We start from the raw sequence: 16268 nt of genomic DNA on the forward strand, positions 1-16268 counted from the left end.
ATCTCACTCAGGTAAGGCGGGGTTTTGCCGCGGCGCGCATGCGTGCAGCCAAGATGGAGGAGTCGGAACCCGAGCGGAAGGTGGGAGCGAGGCTGGGGGCCGCGCCGGGAGCGAGCAGCAGTGAGTCAAGGGATCCGGGCCTGACTCGTGTGTCTCTGCAGCGAGTTCGCACCGATGAGGCGGGGGCCGCAGGAAGCCGCTCCGAGGCGGAGGATGAGGACGATGAGGATTACGTCCCCTACGTGCCGTTGCGTCAGCGCCGGCAACTGCTGGTGAGGGTCCCGGGGCGGAGGGGGAACGCGGACGCGCGTGGGGGCGGGGTTCGCAGTGAGGGGGGCGGCCCGGGTCTGCGCGGGGAGGTGTCCGTGCGCGGGAGCGTGGCCCCGGGCAGACGAGGGCCTGGCGGCCTGATCTGAGGGGTAGGGCAGCTCTGCGCCTCGGGCACAGGACGCTCCCGAAAGCCAGAGTCCTGAGGCAGGCCCCGCTCCGTGTTGGGCTCGGCTCTGAGGGGCGCTGCTGGCACCTCAGCTCCAGAAGCTGCTGCAGCGAAGGCGCAAGGGGGCTGCGGAGGAAGAGCAGCAGGACAGCGGCAGCGAGCCCCGGGGAGATGAGGACGACATCCCGCTGGGCCCTCAGTCCAACGTCAGCCTCCTGGATCAGCACCAGCACCTCAAAGAGAAGGCCGAAGGTGGGCTGGACAGTAGTGAAGGGCTCTGCTTGGTGCACTGTTTTGGTGTCTCTCTGACATCTGCTTCTTGTCTCAGCTCGCAAGGAGTCTGCCAAAGAGAAGCAGCTGAAGGAAGAGGAGAAGATCCTGGAGAGCGTGGCTGAGGGCCGAGGTATGGTTGGAGCCCGGGCGGGGAGGAGGTGGACTGTTTCCTTCTCCAACCCCAGGCGTGTTATGTCTCGTGGAGCCTGGCCTCTGGAAAGCGGGAGCCAGCCCTGAGCCGCTTCTGTCTCCTCAGCCTTGATGTCAGTGAAGGAGATGGCTAAGGGAATCACATACGATGATCCGATCAAAACCAGGTACATCTTTCCAGTCTGTGGAAAGGCAGTCACCATTACTTTGGAGGATGTGTGGCTGAGACTGGCAGGAACACCCCAAAGCCACTTGTGCCTAGGGCCTCTCCTGACCGCTACCACCTGTCCACAGTTGGACACCTCCCCGATATGTCCTGAGCATGTCTGAAGAGCGGCATGAGCGTGTCCGGAAGAAGTACCACATCCTGGTCGAAGGAGATGGCATCCCACCACCCATCAAGAGCTTCAAGGAAATGAAGTTTCCTGCAGGTACCTGGGCCCTGGGAGAGGCAGCATGCTTTGCTAGTCAGACACGTGTGAGGTTGTATCCTGGCCTCCGCTCAGCTCAGCAGCTGGAGGGTAGCCAGCGGGGATGGAGGGATTTGAGGAGTTTCTTTGGGCTTCTTTTCAGTTGCCCTAGCTGAACGTAGTCACTATTCTCTGCTATTAGACAGCTTCAGTGGGCGAGTGATGGTTGCCTTCAGACAGACCTGCGTGTGAGTCTTGTCTCTACTTAGCCTAGGGGCCTTGAATAAGTCTGTCTTTCTCTTTCTCTTTGTCTGAGCCTCAGTTTCATCAGTTGTAACTTGAGGCGGATAGTGCCACTTTTACAGGCTTTAGGGCCCTGATAAAGTACCTGTGAGCCGCAAGGATGATGCTGGGGTTGTTTTCCGTAGCCATCCTGAGAGGCCTGAAGAAGAAGGGCATCCACCACCCAACACCCATTCAGATTCAGGGCATTCCCACCATGTGAGTGTGGACCTTGGGGCCCTGAGGAGGGTGGTGTCGGGGAGGAGCAGTCACTAGATCCATCTGGAGAAGCAATCCTCGTATTCTGCTGAACCTGACCTCGGGCCTGTCCTCTCCCAATAGTCTATCGGGCCGTGACATGATAGGCATTGCCTTCACGGGTTCAGGCAAGACGCTAGTGTTCACTCTGCCTGTCATCATGTTCTGCTTGGAACAAGAGAAGAGATTACCTTTCTCCAAGCGTGAAGGGCCTTATGGACTCATCATCTGCCCCTCGGTAAGATAGGCTGACCTGGAGGGCAGGACCCAGGTGGGACTGCGTTCTGGTGCCAGCCTCTGCCCCTGTACCTGCAGAGGGAGCTGGCCCGGCAGACCCATGGCATCCTAGAGTATTACTGCCGCCTGCTACAGGAGGACAGCTCGCCACTTCTGCGCTGTGCTCTTTGCATCGGGGGCATGTCTGTCAAAGAGCAGATGGAAACCATCCGACAGTGAGCACAAGCACCTCCACCCCATGGACCTCCCCAAAGCCCCCAGACAAGTTAAAGGGCCCTTTGCTTTACCTTCTCCACAGACCCTCTTAGAGACCTTCTGTGGGCAGAGCCCCCAGCCTGATGGGGAGGTCAGTTGGGGTGGGACAGAGGGTTGTGGTAAGGTACCGTCCGTGCACAGCAGATGGAACAGGGGCATCTGGGAGGTTGGGGTGTCAGGGAACTCTGGGCAGAAAGCACAGAGGTTGAAGGTCCAGGGTGTCCAGGAAGGCCAGAGTGGTTCAGTGTAGTCCATCAAGGAGACTGAGGCACTAGGGCAGGACTGGACCTGTGCCTCTTCCACCCTGTGCAGTCCCTAGCAGACATTGCCAGATGTCTGGGGTCGCAGACAGGCCAGACACAGTCCCTGTTTCCTAGGCACAGACTTCACAGTCTTAGGGAAGGCTCAGGCACAGAAAAGATGAATTCAGTGTACCAGTGAGCCCACTGAGGCCTAGAAAGGGAGCTGCAGGAGTGCAAACAAGCTTATCTGGAGATTCAGGACAGCCCGCCCAGGGTCGAGAGAAGTGACCCAGGAGAAAGGGGAAGGGTGTGCCAGGCAGAGGTGACCCCATTGCTGGAAAGGAACTCCAGAACAGAGTGGTGGTTAAGGAGGCTGCACCACTCCTAGGAGAGGCATATTCTGTATATAAGGCAAGGTGGTGGGAGTGATCAGGAGGAAACAGGAAGGAGGCCAGAGAGCTGAGCAGGTGGCCCTGACCTCACGGTCTCTCCTTGGTCCCCAGTGGTGTGCACATGATGGTGGCCACCCCTGGACGCCTCATGGATCTGCTGCAGAAGAAAATGGTCAGCCTAGACATCTGTCGTTACCTGGCGCTGGACGAGGCTGACCGCATGATTGACATGGGTTTTGAGGGCGACATTCGCACCATCTTCTCCTACTTCAAGGTGCCTGTCCGTGCCTAGCCAGGGCACTCCTGCCACTCTCCCCCTGCATACCACATTTAACTGTGGAGGGCCCTGAGGTCCTGTGCTGCCCACCCACTGTCCCAGCTACTCAGCCACCCCAGCTCCCATGTGCCCTCAGCCCCAGTCCTACCCTTCCTCAGGGCCAGCGGCAGACCCTACTCTTCAGCGCCACCATGCCTAAGAAGATTCAGAATTTTGCCAAGAGCGCCCTGGTAAAGCCTGTCACCATCAACGTGGGGCGCGCCGGGGCCGCCAGCCTGGATGTTATCCAGGTGGGCAAGCACTCCTGATGGGCAGAGTCTCCTGTGAGGGCTGGATCTGGTGAGCCTCTCTGGATGCTGATTGGAGCAGCTTCAGGGGGCCACCTTATGGACATTGGGGGTTTCATTCAAAGCCCTGGCCTTTAGCAGAAAACATTCTTAGAGTACCGAGCCCTTGGTGGTGGGAGGTTTCTGGTCACCTCCCGGCTGAGATTAAGGGCCCAACTTCCGTGGCAGAGCCAGGGCTGGTGAACCTGTCCTCAGGTCCACCTGACCTGGCCCATGTGGTGGCAGGAGGTGGAATATGTGAAGGAGGAGGCCAAGATGGTATACCTGCTCGAGTGTCTCCAGAAGACACCCCCACCTGTGAGTATAACCAGCCAGACTGGCCCAGGACTCCAGGGACGAGGTGGAAAGGGTGGTAGGGTGGCCTGCTGGGCAAGGTTGGGGATGCCCCGGCAGAGTCAGCCCCTGGGGACTGGAGTTGGTTTTCTTGGACAGGTGCTCATTTTTGCGGAGAAGAAGGCAGATGTGGATGCCATCCATGAGTACCTGCTGCTCAAGGGGGTCGAGGCTGTGGCCATCCATGGGGGCAAAGGTCAGGGTAGTGCACGCGTTGGCATGGACCCTGCTGCCATTAGCCCCTCACCTAATCCCTTCCCCTGCCTGGCTGGCCTGCCACTACTCCCCAGCCTCCTGCTGTTGCTCTAACAGCTCCTGCCTGACCCTCCCCAGACCAGGAGGAACGGACCAAGGCCATTGAAGCATTCCGGGAGGGCAAGAAGGATGTTCTAGTGGCTACGGACGTAGCCTCCAAGGGCCTGGACTTCCCTGCCATCCAGCACGTCATCAATTACGATATGCCTGAGGAGATCGAGAACTATGGTGGGGAGCTTGGGGAGCCAGGGGTGTGGGCTAGGCCCTAGCCCCTGGGCAGTGGGCCAAAGGCTCTGTTCCCTCTCTGCAGTGCACCGTATCGGCCGCACTGGGCGCTCAGGAAACACAGGCATTGCCACCACCTTCATCAACAAGGCTTGTGGTGAGTGTCACCAGGGCTACCTCAACTGTCTTCCAGGTCCTCCACCTGTGGCCACCTAGGTCCTGGCTACAGGGCCCAGAGTTGGGCCTGATGTTTCTCCACTATCCCCACAGATGAATCGGTGCTAATGGACCTCAAAGCTCTGCTGCTGGAGGCCAAGCAGAAGGTGCCACCCGTGCTGCAAGTGCTGCACTGCGGGGACGAGTCCATGCTGGATATTGGAGGTGACTGCAGAGCAGCAGACACTAGTCCACTTGGGGTCAGGGGGACGTAACGGGAACACCACGAAATGAGTCCGTGCTGCATATCAGTGGACTGGGGTGTCTGATGCAGGGGTCCGAGGTCTGGGGCTCGGGCCTGGCCCTGTGACCATGCTGACCTCCCTTCCCCCCATAACCCCAGGAGAGCGTGGCTGTGCCTTCTGCGGAGGCCTGGGCCATCGGATCACCGACTGCCCCAAACTCGAGGCTATGCAGACGAAGCAGGTCAGCAACATAGGCCGCAAGGACTACCTGGCCCACAGCTCCATGGACTTCTGAGCCGTCTGTCGTCCCTCCTCTCCAAGAGTCCCTGGGGCTCCAGCCACCTCTCACACACACCAGCCCCCCTGGACAAAAAGCCAGCATCCTCAGCCCAGCTGGCCTGGGCTGGGCCAGGCTGGGCCTGGCTGCCTGTTCTCTGCCCCCAAGAATTATTATTTCTGCTCCCCTTAAACCCCGGGTGCCATTAAAGCACAAACTGAGCCCTGTCTCTGTGTTTTGCCTCATCTGCCCCCTGCTTCCTGCACAGGCCTCACCCTGTGATTTCCAGAGCCCCCTGAGGCACAGGCTTGGCATCTCCCACCACTGCTGCCAGCACCCAGCCTGCTGGTTCTTGGTTGTGGAAGGAGCTGCCCAGGTAGGGCGCCCTCTGGGTGCTCAGGGTATGTCCTCTGGGCTGGCTGGATTTATGACTCGGGGAGGGACCACATCAACGGGCGGAGGGGAAATGGGTGGTTGGATTTTCTGGTCTTTGGTTGGCTCTCGTAACCTCCAGCCCTTCCTCAGCTTCCCTCTTCTTGTCAGTTGTGTGCAGCTCCTGGGGCTTCTCCTGGGGCCCCTTGGGAGGCAGCTTCCTGTGTTAGGCCCCCTGCCCACCTGTCTGTCTGTACAGGCTCCCAGTAGGGAACCCTCCACTCCTGTCACTGACGGGGCAGCAAATGCCAAGGACTGGCACTTAGGCCACAAGCACCCACTGATCCTGCTCTGTAGCCAGCTGTCTGCTGGGCTTGAGACCTAGACAAGTCAGGTAGCCGCCTGCCGGGAAGCTCACAGGTGAGTGGGAGAGAAGATGAGAATTGAGTAAACGTGGCGGCAGTCACAAGACTGCTGGCAAACGGGCCAGGAGTTCAGCACCTAGCAAGGAGTAGGCAGAGGAAGGGCACTGGCGGCGGCTCCTCTGTGCCAGACACTGCATGTGTAGAGCCAGTACTTATCCCGGCAGGACGGCAATTGCTCAAGTCATGTTCGTCACTTGGCGTGTGGCCTTTGCAAGTTACTTAATATTTGTGAGCCTCAATTTCCTCATCGTTGAAATGGCAATGAGAATGCAAAGGATGTGGTGTGAGGCTGCTGGAGCTTGGGGCTGCCCAGGCCACAGTGGGCACAGAGCTGGGTACAGGAGGCCCTTGGAAAAGATTTCCTGCCTGCAGCCCGTAGGTGACTCCCAAATGATATTCCTCAGCCTGGTTACACATTCCTTCCCAGAAGTGGCATTGAATGAATGACATGAGACTATCCCCAGAATTCAGATCTACACACAGAGCTCCAATACTGGCCTCCAGCAAGTCCAGGCAAAAAAACAGCCCCTCGGCAAGAAGCAAAGCTTGAAAAGAGTATGTGAGCTCTCCAGGGGCCCACTGGGGGCGTGCCTCCCACACTCACGTGGCTGGGCTGCACCATGAGGACTAGGAGTGCTCTCAGACAGCGTGGGGGAGTCAGAAGAGGCCTCCCGGAGGAAGAGGCAGCCCAGGGCCGTGAGGAGCACAAGTGAGGGGTGCCCTGCGGGGGCTGGGCTGGAGCAAGTGGAGGCCAGGACACTCAGCATCTTGAGTGCTGGGCCGAGGAGCCCAGGCTAGACCCAAGGGCAGTGGGGAGCCAGGAAACATTCAGGAAGGGGAGAGACTGTTGGTTTGGGGCTGGCAGAGAGGGCCAGGATGGGCCCAGGTGGGGCGGTGGTTCAAAGGGGAGATGCCAGGGCTGGCAATGGAAGGGAGTTGTGAAGATGGAGAGGAGCAAGTCGAAATTAGAAATATTTCTGAGACAGACAAATAGAGCAGGACTGGGTGAGATGGCACCGATCAGATCTCAGAGTGGGAAAGCAAGGAGTTTGCCAGTCTGGCTAGAGGAGGGGTCCTAGGGAGGGGACAGGGCTGTGGGAATGCCAGGCCCCAGGGTGCACAACTCGGATGGGGAGAGATGAGGGAGGGGTCGGAGCTCATGACTAGGGAGTCAGCCTGCGGTCAGACACTTACACCCAGCTGACCCAGGTGCAGGCAAGGGTCATTTGCCCTTAGGTGGTCCAAGGCCCTGCCAGCCCACGTGGGCACCTTGGGCAAGCTAGAACCCCAAGGAAAAAATATATGATGCTCACACCCCTATCCCAGCTCCTTTACTGAAGACCAGGCTCCCCTCCCCCCTGCAGCTGCCTCTCTGGACAGAGGGAGGGGGAAGTGGCCAGAAGGGGAAGTGTGAGTTCCTCTCTGGCCTGTCACCACTCTCCTCAGGCCCTCGGAGTAGCGGCCTTGGGGCCGAGTTGCGGCCATGGAGCCTGTGGAGACCCCTGTCAAGGACGGCATCCTCTACCAGCAGCACGTCAAGTTCGGCAAGGTGGGGACCCTGGTTGTCAGGCAGCTGCCGAGGACAAATGGTGGGCCTCCACCTCAGCCTCGGACAGCCCACGCGGACCTGGGGAATGGGGAAGGGAGTCAGGGTGGGGGATCCAACCCCGGCGTGGGGGTGTGGAACAGAGCCCTGTTCCCGTCTGAACGAGCCTTGGCCCCTGCCTCCCTTACAGATGGGGAAGCCAAGAACCCAAACCTGGGAATCAAACCTGTGGGCAGAGCAGAGCCGAGAGGCTGGCTAATCCAGCAACCTCCAGCCCTGTCTAGTAGTAGCGCCAAGGCCCTTCCCAAGGGTCTGGGGCTGACTGGAGGAGCCCCCAGCGGGGAGCCCTACCCTGCAGAAAAGGGCTTGGCTCCTCCTGGTGCTGTCATGGGGCAGAGGAGCCCGAGTTCTCTCTCCTCGGGAGGCAGGCCCTGCACCCCCGCAGCTCAGCTGCAGCTGCTTGCCCAGGCAGATAAACCGTCTGTTTCCTTTACTTGACGCTATTTGCATATTTCCTTCCTTGCTGCCGTGAGACTGAGACCACCTTCCCGCTTGAGCCCTTGTCCTATGGCCCGAGTGACCTTTTCTTTGGGGGAAGAGGAGGCGCCAACATAACGGCAGCGTCAGGTGGCCTGCTCCCCACTAGATACTTTATAGACACAGGCCAGTAGGAGCCCCCACCTCACGTTCTCATGACCTTTTGAGAGACAAGAATACTAGTGTTTATGGGGGTCATATTTAGGAAAGCATGGGGTGGATTCGAACCCCACGCTTGGGTCAGGCTGACTGACCCAAGCACAGACTCTTCCCACTGCTGGGCCAGGTGTGGCAAGGCTTCCTTCTCTGAGGCCCTGGGGAGTTGGGGGAGGCGGAGGCCAGCCTGGGTGCCCAGGAGCATTTGCTGAGCAGCTTGTGCTGAGCCGAGCTGCAGGGAGGGGCTGCCTGAGGGTCTACTCCCCCATCCTCATCTCCCGCAGAAGTCCTGGCGGAAGGTATGGGGTCTGCTGTATGCAGGAGGCCCATCAGGCGTGGCACGGCTGGAGAGCTGGGAGGTCCGGGACGGTGGCCTGGGGCCCGCGGGTGACAGGTCTGCAGGGCCTGGCCGGCGCGGGGAGCGGCGGGTCATCCGCCTGGCTGACTGCGTGTCCGTGCTGCCGGCGGATGGCGAGAGCTGCCCCCGGGACACTGGTGCCTTCCTGCTCACCACCACTGAGCGAAGCCACCTCCTGGCTGCACAGCACCGCCAGACGTGGATGGACCCCATCTGCCAACTGGCCTTCCCGGTGAGCATAAGGCGGGCGGGCAGGGCATCCAGGGGCCAACCCTGGGGGTCCCCTGACTCCCACCTTGTTTATCTCCATGCTCACTCACATCTTGTCATTCAGTAAGCACCTGTCAAGTACCTACAAGCCTGGGAAACAGCCCAGAAGCCAACAGAACAAAACTCAGATGGCCATACGTGCTATGGAGAAGATGAAAGGCTGGGGAGGGGCGAGGAGTGAGTTGGGGGACATTAGGCAGGATGGTCCAGGAAGGCCTCTCAGGAGGGGACAGTGGGCCTGAGTCCTCGAAGACAAATAAGAGCCCACTAGGCAAAGATCTGAGGAAGGGAGTGTCCAGACATTGAGGTGTAAGCAGTGTCCTGAACAGATGGAGCCGTGTGGGCAAAGGCCCTGAGGCAGAGAAAAGTTTGGTGTGTTTGAGGGGCAGAAAAAGGGCCAGTGTGACTGGAGGGGAAGGAGTGGGCGGGGGTCTAGGAGGGGCAAAGGTGGAGAGTTTGGTGGCAGCCATATGAAACCACCTCGGGCTATGTGTGGAGTTCGGGGTCTTATTGTGAGACAGAAGAGAAGCCTTTAGAGGGTTTGAGCCAGGGACTGAGAGTTTTAAAGCCTCACAGGGTCTGTGATGGACCAAAAGGAAATGAGTCTGGTGGCTTCTCAAAAAGTTAAAATAGAGTCACCATGTGACCCAGCAATTCCACTCCTGGGTATGTGCCCAAGAGAACTGAAACAGGTGTTCAAACAGAACTTGTACGAGAATGTTCAGAGCAGTGTTATTCACAGTAGCCCAAAGGTGCAAACAACCCAAATGTGTGTCAGCTGAGGAATGGATAAACCAAATGTGGTCTCTCCAGACAACAGAACATTGCATGGCCATAAAAAGGAATGAAACACTGACACATGCTATACCATGCATGAACCTGGAAAACGTTATGCTAAGTGAAAGAAGCCAGACACAAAAGGCCACATATTATATGATTCTATTTACTTGAAATACCCAGAACAGACAAACCCATAGCAAGAGAAAGTAGCCTAGTGGTTGCCAGCGGCTAGGGGAAGGGGGTGGGGAGTGCCTGTTAATGGTACCCGGTTTCTATGTGGAGTGATGAAAAAGCTCTGGAACTAGATAAAGGTGATGGTTGCAAAACCTGTGACTGTTAAAAACTAAATTACACACTTTAAAATAGTTAAAATGGTGAATTTGATGTGTATTTTACCACGATTTTAAAAATTAAAAAAAGAGAAATGAACAGGAGCAAGGGTACCAGGGAGGAAACTGTTGGATTTGACCCTGGCCTTGCTGCTGTGGGCCAAAGGGGTCATGGTGGAGGGGCTGTGGGGCTGAGAGGTAGGGAGGGGTGAGACGGAGAAAGGCCTGGGGAGGAGCAAGTGGCCAGTTCACTCACGTCCCACTCCTGAAGCTCTTGCCCCTTCACAGCTCCAAGCTGTCAGGGACCAACCGCAGGGGCCACGGGGGGCATCCTCTATGTGCCCCCTGCTTTACAGCTCTCAGCATCCTCAGGGAGGACCCAGGTGGGGATTCTAGGTGGGGAAGTAGGCTCAGAGGGTGCCCAGGATCGGGCGGTGTGTCAGGGGAAGAACTGGGACTCACACCCAGGTCCCTGGATGCCCTTGCTTCTCAGGGAGTCCTGGGTTACTGACCCCAGGGGAGGGGTTTGTGAAGAAGCATGGGGTGAATTCTAATCTCTGACCTTGGCCCATTTCCCAGGGCACAGGGGAGTGCCCCTCAGGATCAGGGGAGGCAGAGGCTCCCAAGAGGGGCCTGGTCCCCATGGAGGAGAACTCCATCTACTCCTCCTGGCAGGAAGGTGAGTCAGGGAGGCGCAGGGCCAGCCTCAGCCCCACCACACCAGGGCTGGGATCTGTTGAGGCCCCCGGGGGGCTGTGCTTGCTGCCCTCACGGCCCTCTTACCTGCAGTGGGCGAGTTTCCAGTGGTGGTGCAGAGGACCGACACGGCCGCCCGCTGCCAGCTGAAGGGGCCCTACCTCCTGGTGCTGGGCCAAGACGCCATCCAGCTGAGGGAGCCCACCAGCCCCCAGGCCCTCTACACCTGGCCCTACCGCTTCCTGCGCAAGTTTGGCGCCGACAAGGTGAGGGGCTGGCGGCTGCCGCGCCCCCTGGTCCTGCGGGGGAGGGGGTGGCGGGCGCCCTGGCCCCGCGTTGCTGATGCGCCCCTGTCCCGCCCCGCGCCCAGGGCATTTTCTCTTTCGAAGCTGGCCGCCGCTGTGACTCCGGCGAGGGCTTCTTCGCCTTCAGCAGCCCCCGAGCCCGCGACCTGTGCGGGGCCCTGGCGGCCGCCATAGCCCGCCAGCGCGAGCGGCTGCCGGAGCTGGTGGGACCCCGGCCCTGCCCGCTGCCGCGGGCCACCTCCCTGCCCTCCCTGGACCCCCCGGGCGAGCTGCGCGAGGCGCCGCGGGGCCCCGAGCCGCCCAGCTCCTGGAAGGCGCGCCTGGCCGAGCCCGGGCCGCAGAGCCTGCCCCCGGTGCTGGGCCCCGCGCCGCCCCCCGAACCCGCGCTCTACGCGTCGGTGTGCAAGCGCGCCAGCGTGCCCCCGGGCGCCGCCGAGCACCTCTACGAGAACGTGGGCGTGCTGGAGGCCGGGCCGGCGCCCGAGCGCGCCCCCGGCGGCCGCAGCCCCCTGGCCAGCCCCGTCTACCACAACGACGAGGACCTGGGCTGGCCCGGCCCGGCCCACGACAGCAGCCTGGAGGCCCAGTACCGGCGGCTGCTGGAGCTGGACAACGACGACGACGACGGCGTCGGCGACGAGGCCGGGGGCTCTGGCCGGCCCTACACTCACACGGGCTTCAAGGCCAAGCTGGTGACACTGCTGAGCCGTGAGCGGAAGAAGGGCCCAGTCCCCTGCGACCGGCCCTGAACACCCTGCGTGGCATGGGACAGGAGGGTGGACAGACAATGGACATCTGGGGACACATCCTGCATCCATTCTGGTCTGTGGGGGCAACGCAGGCCACCAGGGGAGGACTCCTCCTGCGCCCTGCCGGCCCCCCAGTGTATAGTGTACAGATCTGCCATAATAAAGCCTTCAACTCCCCTCTCCGTCCGCTCGGTCGCCCACAGTCCACACGTCCTCGCTGCAGCTCTGCCTGTGGCACTCACAGGGCCACATGGGGCCACACAGACCTCACCCACATGCACTGCAGTAAATACCACTGCCCTGTGCTGGGCTCCAGGGACACACGTGACCTGGACCTGACCTTTGCCATCAGTGGGCTCAAGTCCACCCAACAGACAGGCAGAATGCAGATAATTATGTCTCCACGTGGTCCTGTGCAGCAGAAATGACTCAGACAGTCGGGCAGAGGGAGAAATGAGGTTTGCTGATGGAAGAAGTGCTCTTCAAGTTGAGTGTGAAGGGCAGGCAAGGCTTCCCCAGGCTGGCAGTGCCCCCTGGGGCGTTCCAAGCTGAGGGTGAGCATGGTGGGCCCAGAGATGGAAGGAAGAGTATGGGCGCAGAGGGCTGAGGGGAACTTGGTGGCCGAGCATGAGAGGCCCTGACCCTCTTACGATGAGCTTGGTCTTATTCTCAGCAGAGGGACACAGTCAGACTATGGGAGGAGCAGTGTGGAGGACGAATTTGAGGGAGCCCAACTGGAGACGGGGAAGTCTGAGTGGGGAGGAGGTAATGAGGGTGGGGCGGGGTGAGGGGCGGGCGGAAGGGACTGCAAAGGTGTGCACACACAAAACACTCGCTCCCCACTGAGACTCGAAAATGCACAGACACAGGACACTGTGGCCTCAGTCTCCTCAGCTGTCAAAGATGAAGACCAAGTTACACATCAGGCAGGCATTCACTCATGTTTTACCGCGTGCCTGCTCTCTGCCAGGCACTGGTGACACGACCATGTTTGAGGTGGCCACAGTCCTGTTTTCAAGGAGCCCACAGTCCAGAAGGAGATAAGCAAGTCTCTAGAAGTCATTAGTGCCTCATGCTACTCCTGTCACCATCCCTGGGGCCTCCATGCACACAAGCATCATGCTCCCAAGGACCTGGTCTCCTGGCCCCTTGACCTCAACCTGCCTCAGCTGCCCATACCTATTGACACATCCTGAATCCCGTCTTTACAACATTGATGCTCCACCTTCGCAATCTTGTTTCCAAGCGTCCCCCTCTAGCCACCTCCTCTGCTCGCAGCCCACTGCCTCTAGCATGGCCCATACAGCTCCTCTCCAGCCGCATGCACCTACAGTGACCCTTTTCTGACTGTCTGTGCAGCTGCTATCCATGATTCTGTGCTTGTCCCAGTTGGATTCTGTGTTCCACCAACGGAGTCGCCCCTTCACGCTCCTCTCTTCTTCCATCTTATTTGTCTGGCAAAGCCCTGAGGCTTGAGTGAACCCAACTCTCCTCCATGCCTGCACCCTGGCAGCTGCCCACGCTGGAGAAACTCACATCGCCAGGCTGATTGCACTCTCTTTACCAATGTGATCTCAAACCTCAAATAGGCAGGCCCTCCCTACAGCCCAGAGATCCTGCGTCCCAGACTGGCTGCTTTCTCCTCCCCAAGACTTTCACACCTTCTCCTCTCCATCCCTGCCCATTCTCACCTCACAGATATCCTAGAGAAACAGCAGCTGATAGAAGTGAACACCTCCATCTCCCACCACCTCATCTGCAAGCACACCAGCACCTGCACCATTGCCTTCCTGCCCCGCCACGGAAGAAGCGTCTATTTCCCAGCGTGTGTCTGATCCCAGATCCTCTCACCTCCTCACAGCTTGGCAAACTGAGCTGTCCCCTCTCCTCGACCCATTAATTCATCATCATTATCATCATTTCCAGCCACAAACAAACATGCTCTGTAATTTTACATCTTTAAAAGAAACCTTCCTTTGACCTCACATTCTCCTGCAACCACCTCCCCATTTCTCTCTTCCTCTTCACAATGAAACTCCTCAAGAGAGTTGTTGATTACTCTCATTTCCACTTTCTCACCTCCCATTCTCCCTTCGACCAACTCTCGACCCCTGATGGTCCCCACTACTCCATTGCATTGCTCTTATCACAGTCACCAACCATCTTGTTCCCCAAAACAAAACCTGGACTCCCTTTGTGACCAGGACTCCCTGACTTCTCAGCAGCATTTGACCCCCTCCTTGAGACGCTCTCTTCACTTGGTTTTCCTCCTACCTCCTGCAGCTCTCCTTCCTAGCCTTTGCTGTCTCCTCCTCTGCCAGAGTCCCGCCCAAGGCTCTAGCCTCACAGTGTAGCTTGACACTGGCTGCACACAGAGTCACCTGGGAGCCTTTAAAAAATGCCCATGCCTGGGCTCACACCCAGGGGCTCAGATTTCATCAGTCCAGGTGGCCCTGGGCACCAGTTTGTCCAATTCCCTGGGTGACCATAATGTACCTCTAAGGCTGAGAGCCACCACCCTAAGTGATCCAATTGTGTCTCCATGTGTCACAGATCGTCTAAATGCTGATGACTCCCAGAGGTACATCTTCAGTGCAGACCTCTCCCCTAAGCTCCAGATTTAAGAATCCAAACGCGCACTAGACTTCCGGCAGTGTAAAAGGCATCTCCAGATGAAACGTGCGAAGGGAGGCTGGGAGGAGGGGAGTTCTTTGCAGTGCTGTCCCACGGTGTCTGTGGCCACAGAGGGCAAAGCCCAGAAGGATGTTGGAGCCATGGGGAGGCAGATTTCAGCCCCTCTTATGGAAGCTCCTCCTGGTGGGTAAAATCTTCCCATGATGGATCACGCTGCCTGCCATAGAGCCAGATGAGGCCAGGAGGCTCCCAGTCAGGGCACCTGCAGCAGGGACCCCTCTGCCCAGGTGGCCAGCCAGTACTTACCAGCTCAGCAAATCCCAGGACACACAAGAGGTTACCCAGAGAGTCAGGGTCATGGCCATAACTGGAGCCCAGGACTCTGGGTCCCGGGTCAGGCAGGCTTTCCTTCACTACAAATCTAAGCCTCTGTTTCATGGCAGTCTCTGTGAGGTTCCAACCAAACTGCCTGGCCCTGGAGCTGCAGGTGTCCTGGCCACCAGGGGGCACTGTGTCCTAGCACCGGGCCTGCTGCTACCCAGGGGCTGCCTATGCAGGGAGCTCTGGTGGCTCCATCCAGGCCTGACTCCGACATGCCAAGGAACGGGATCCTGGGGTTCTCTCTGCTGGACGACTGCGAGGACCCCCAGACTGCCACTTCTTCCTTTGCACATTTGCTCTTCCACTTTCTCAATCCTTCCTTCATCTGTTCATTCACATCTGCTGTGTGCAGGCACTGGGGAAATGTTGGTGGACAAGACAGACAAGCCCAACTGAGTTTCCAGTAGAAAAAAAAGCAATAAAGAAACAAACACGTAATACAATATCAGGCAGTGGTAAGTGCTATGGGGAAAAACAAAGTAGGGTAAGGGACTAGCACCTGATGCTGGCAAGGTGTCAAGGGGCTGCTGTTTTAGGTAGGTGACCAGAGAAGGGCCCTTGGAGGAGGAAACAGCTGAGCAGAGACCTGAACAAAATGAGAGAGCCTGTTGCTTAGATATCTGGGGGAAAGTGTTTTGAGCAGAAGGAGCTGCAAGTGTGAAGGTCCTGAGGCAGGAGTATGCTTGACATGTTGGAGGATCAGTGAGGAGGCCAGTCTGGCTGGAGTGCAGTGAGCAAGGAGGAGAGTGGTGGGAGATGGAGTCAGTTTGTTAGTGTCATGTACGTCTTAAGGACTTTAGTTTTATTTTAAGTACAATGTGAGCCCACTGGAATGCTGAAAGCTGAGGGTGATGTGGTATGATTTCTGCTTTAAAAATATCACTTTGGCTACTGCATGGAGAAGACTCTGGAGTGAGCAAGTGTGGAGCAGAGAGATCTGCTAGGAGACTGTTAAGATGTCCAGGCATAAGATGAGTGGCAGGGACAGCGGTGGCAGCAGTGACCAGATGTGAAACATATTCTGAGGGTGGAAATTGCAGAATCTTGGGTATGACAGAGAAGAGGAAGGAAGGATAACTTCATAGTTTTTACTGGACCAGGTGGATGAATGACGGTGGCATTTACTGAGGCGGTGAAGGAGCAGCCAGTGGGACAAGAGGAGGCACGAAGCCAGGGGAAGAGGGAGTGCACTTGGACCGGTAAGAGGACAACTGAGAAGCCACCATTGACTTGATAACCTGAAGGTCATCGAAGAGCTTGAGAAGAGGGAATTAATTCAGAGGACTGGTGGGGACAAGAGCCTGACTGGAGTGGGTTCAAGAAAGAACAAGAGGAAAGCGAGTGGAGACAGGCTGATAGACACTCCTCCCAGGACTTTCACTCTCCAGGGGATTGGAATAAAAGAGGACTAGCTGGAGGCGGAGGTGGAGTCAAGAGAGGATGCCTTTAAAGACGAGAACTCTTACAGCGGTTTGTGTAGCGAGGGGAATGATGCCGGAGAGGGGGAAGCGAGATGACGGCGGAGCAGGGAGAACAGCCGCGGCCACGCCCTAGAAGGAGCTGAGGGGTGGGCGCCAATTCACTCACCCACACACTCCCGTCCCTGTTCAACTTCTCCCCGCCGCCTGAGCTAGCCGCTGGGGCTGAGCACTGGGGGCCAAGCGGGGACTCTGACACCCC

General features: G+C 58.3%; 2 protein-coding genes across 4 annotated transcripts; both read left to right on the forward strand.

The window, feature by feature from the left end:
- Positions 1–5271, forward strand: DDX41 (DEAD-box helicase 41). Its single transcript, XM_014834795.3, has 17 exons — positions 1–80; positions 162–272; positions 529–688; positions 765–839; positions 966–1026; positions 1154–1290; positions 1698–1770; positions 1894–2047; positions 2125–2261; positions 3047–3209; positions 3371–3502; positions 3785–3856; positions 3992–4088; positions 4226–4375; positions 4458–4529; positions 4643–4753; positions 4932–5271. Exons 1-17 carry the CDS (start codon positions 39–41, stop codon positions 5066–5068), a joined length of 1884 nt encoding a protein of 627 aa, XP_014690281.1. The 5' UTR covers positions 1–38; the 3' UTR covers positions 5069–5271.
- Positions 5272–5315: 44 nt separating this feature from the next.
- DOK3 (docking protein 3) lies at positions 5316–11755 on the forward strand. 3 transcript variants are annotated; one of them, XM_070517007.1, is made up of 6 exons: positions 5316–5426; positions 7294–7396; positions 8371–8676; positions 10403–10502; positions 10613–10785; positions 10890–11755. In XM_070517007.1, the coding sequence occupies exons 2-6, from the start codon at positions 7331–7333 to the stop codon at positions 11571–11573; spliced, it is 1329 nt and encodes a 442-aa protein (XP_070373108.1). In that variant the 5' UTR covers positions 5316–5426; positions 7294–7330; the 3' UTR covers positions 11574–11755. The 3 variants fall into 3 exon arrangements, with proteins under 3 accessions (XP_070373108.1, XP_070373107.1, XP_044633525.2); XM_070517006.1 differs by lacking the exon at positions 5316–5426 and adding an exon at positions 6483–6556; XM_044777590.2 differs by lacking the exon at positions 5316–5426 and having other exon boundaries at positions 7214–7396.
- The last annotated feature ends 4513 nt before the right edge of the window (positions 11756–16268 follow it).

This window comes from Equus asinus, chromosome 9, assembly GCF_041296235.1.
Source record: "Equus asinus isolate D_3611 breed Donkey chromosome 9, EquAss-T2T_v2, whole genome shotgun sequence".
Taxonomy (NCBI): Eukaryota; Metazoa; Chordata; class Mammalia; order Perissodactyla; family Equidae; genus Equus; species Equus asinus.

Bases quoted from the DNA above. Each gene is read 5' to 3' on its own strand.
- DDX41 (XM_014834795.3), top strand. From the start codon at position 39: ATGCGTGCAGCCAAGATGGAGGAGTCGGAACCCGAGCGGAAG. The intron at 273-528 runs GTGAGGGTCCCG...CTGGCACCTCAG, and splicing joins GTCAGCGCCGGCAACTGCTG to CTCCAGAAGCTGCTGCAGCG. The intron at 4,376-4,457 runs GTGGGGAGCTTG...CCCTCTCTGCAG, and splicing joins TGAGGAGATCGAGAACTATG to TGCACCGTATCGGCCGCACT.
- DOK3 (XM_070517007.1), top strand. From the start codon at position 7,331: ATGGAGCCTGTGGAGACCCCTGTCAAGGACGGCATCCTCTACCAGCAG. The intron at 7,397-8,370 runs GTGGGGACCCTG...CATCTCCCGCAG, and splicing joins AGCACGTCAAGTTCGGCAAG to AAGTCCTGGCGGAAGGTATG. The intron at 10,503-10,612 runs GTGAGTCAGGGA...TCTTACCTGCAG, and splicing joins CTACTCCTCCTGGCAGGAAG to TGGGCGAGTTTCCAGTGGTG.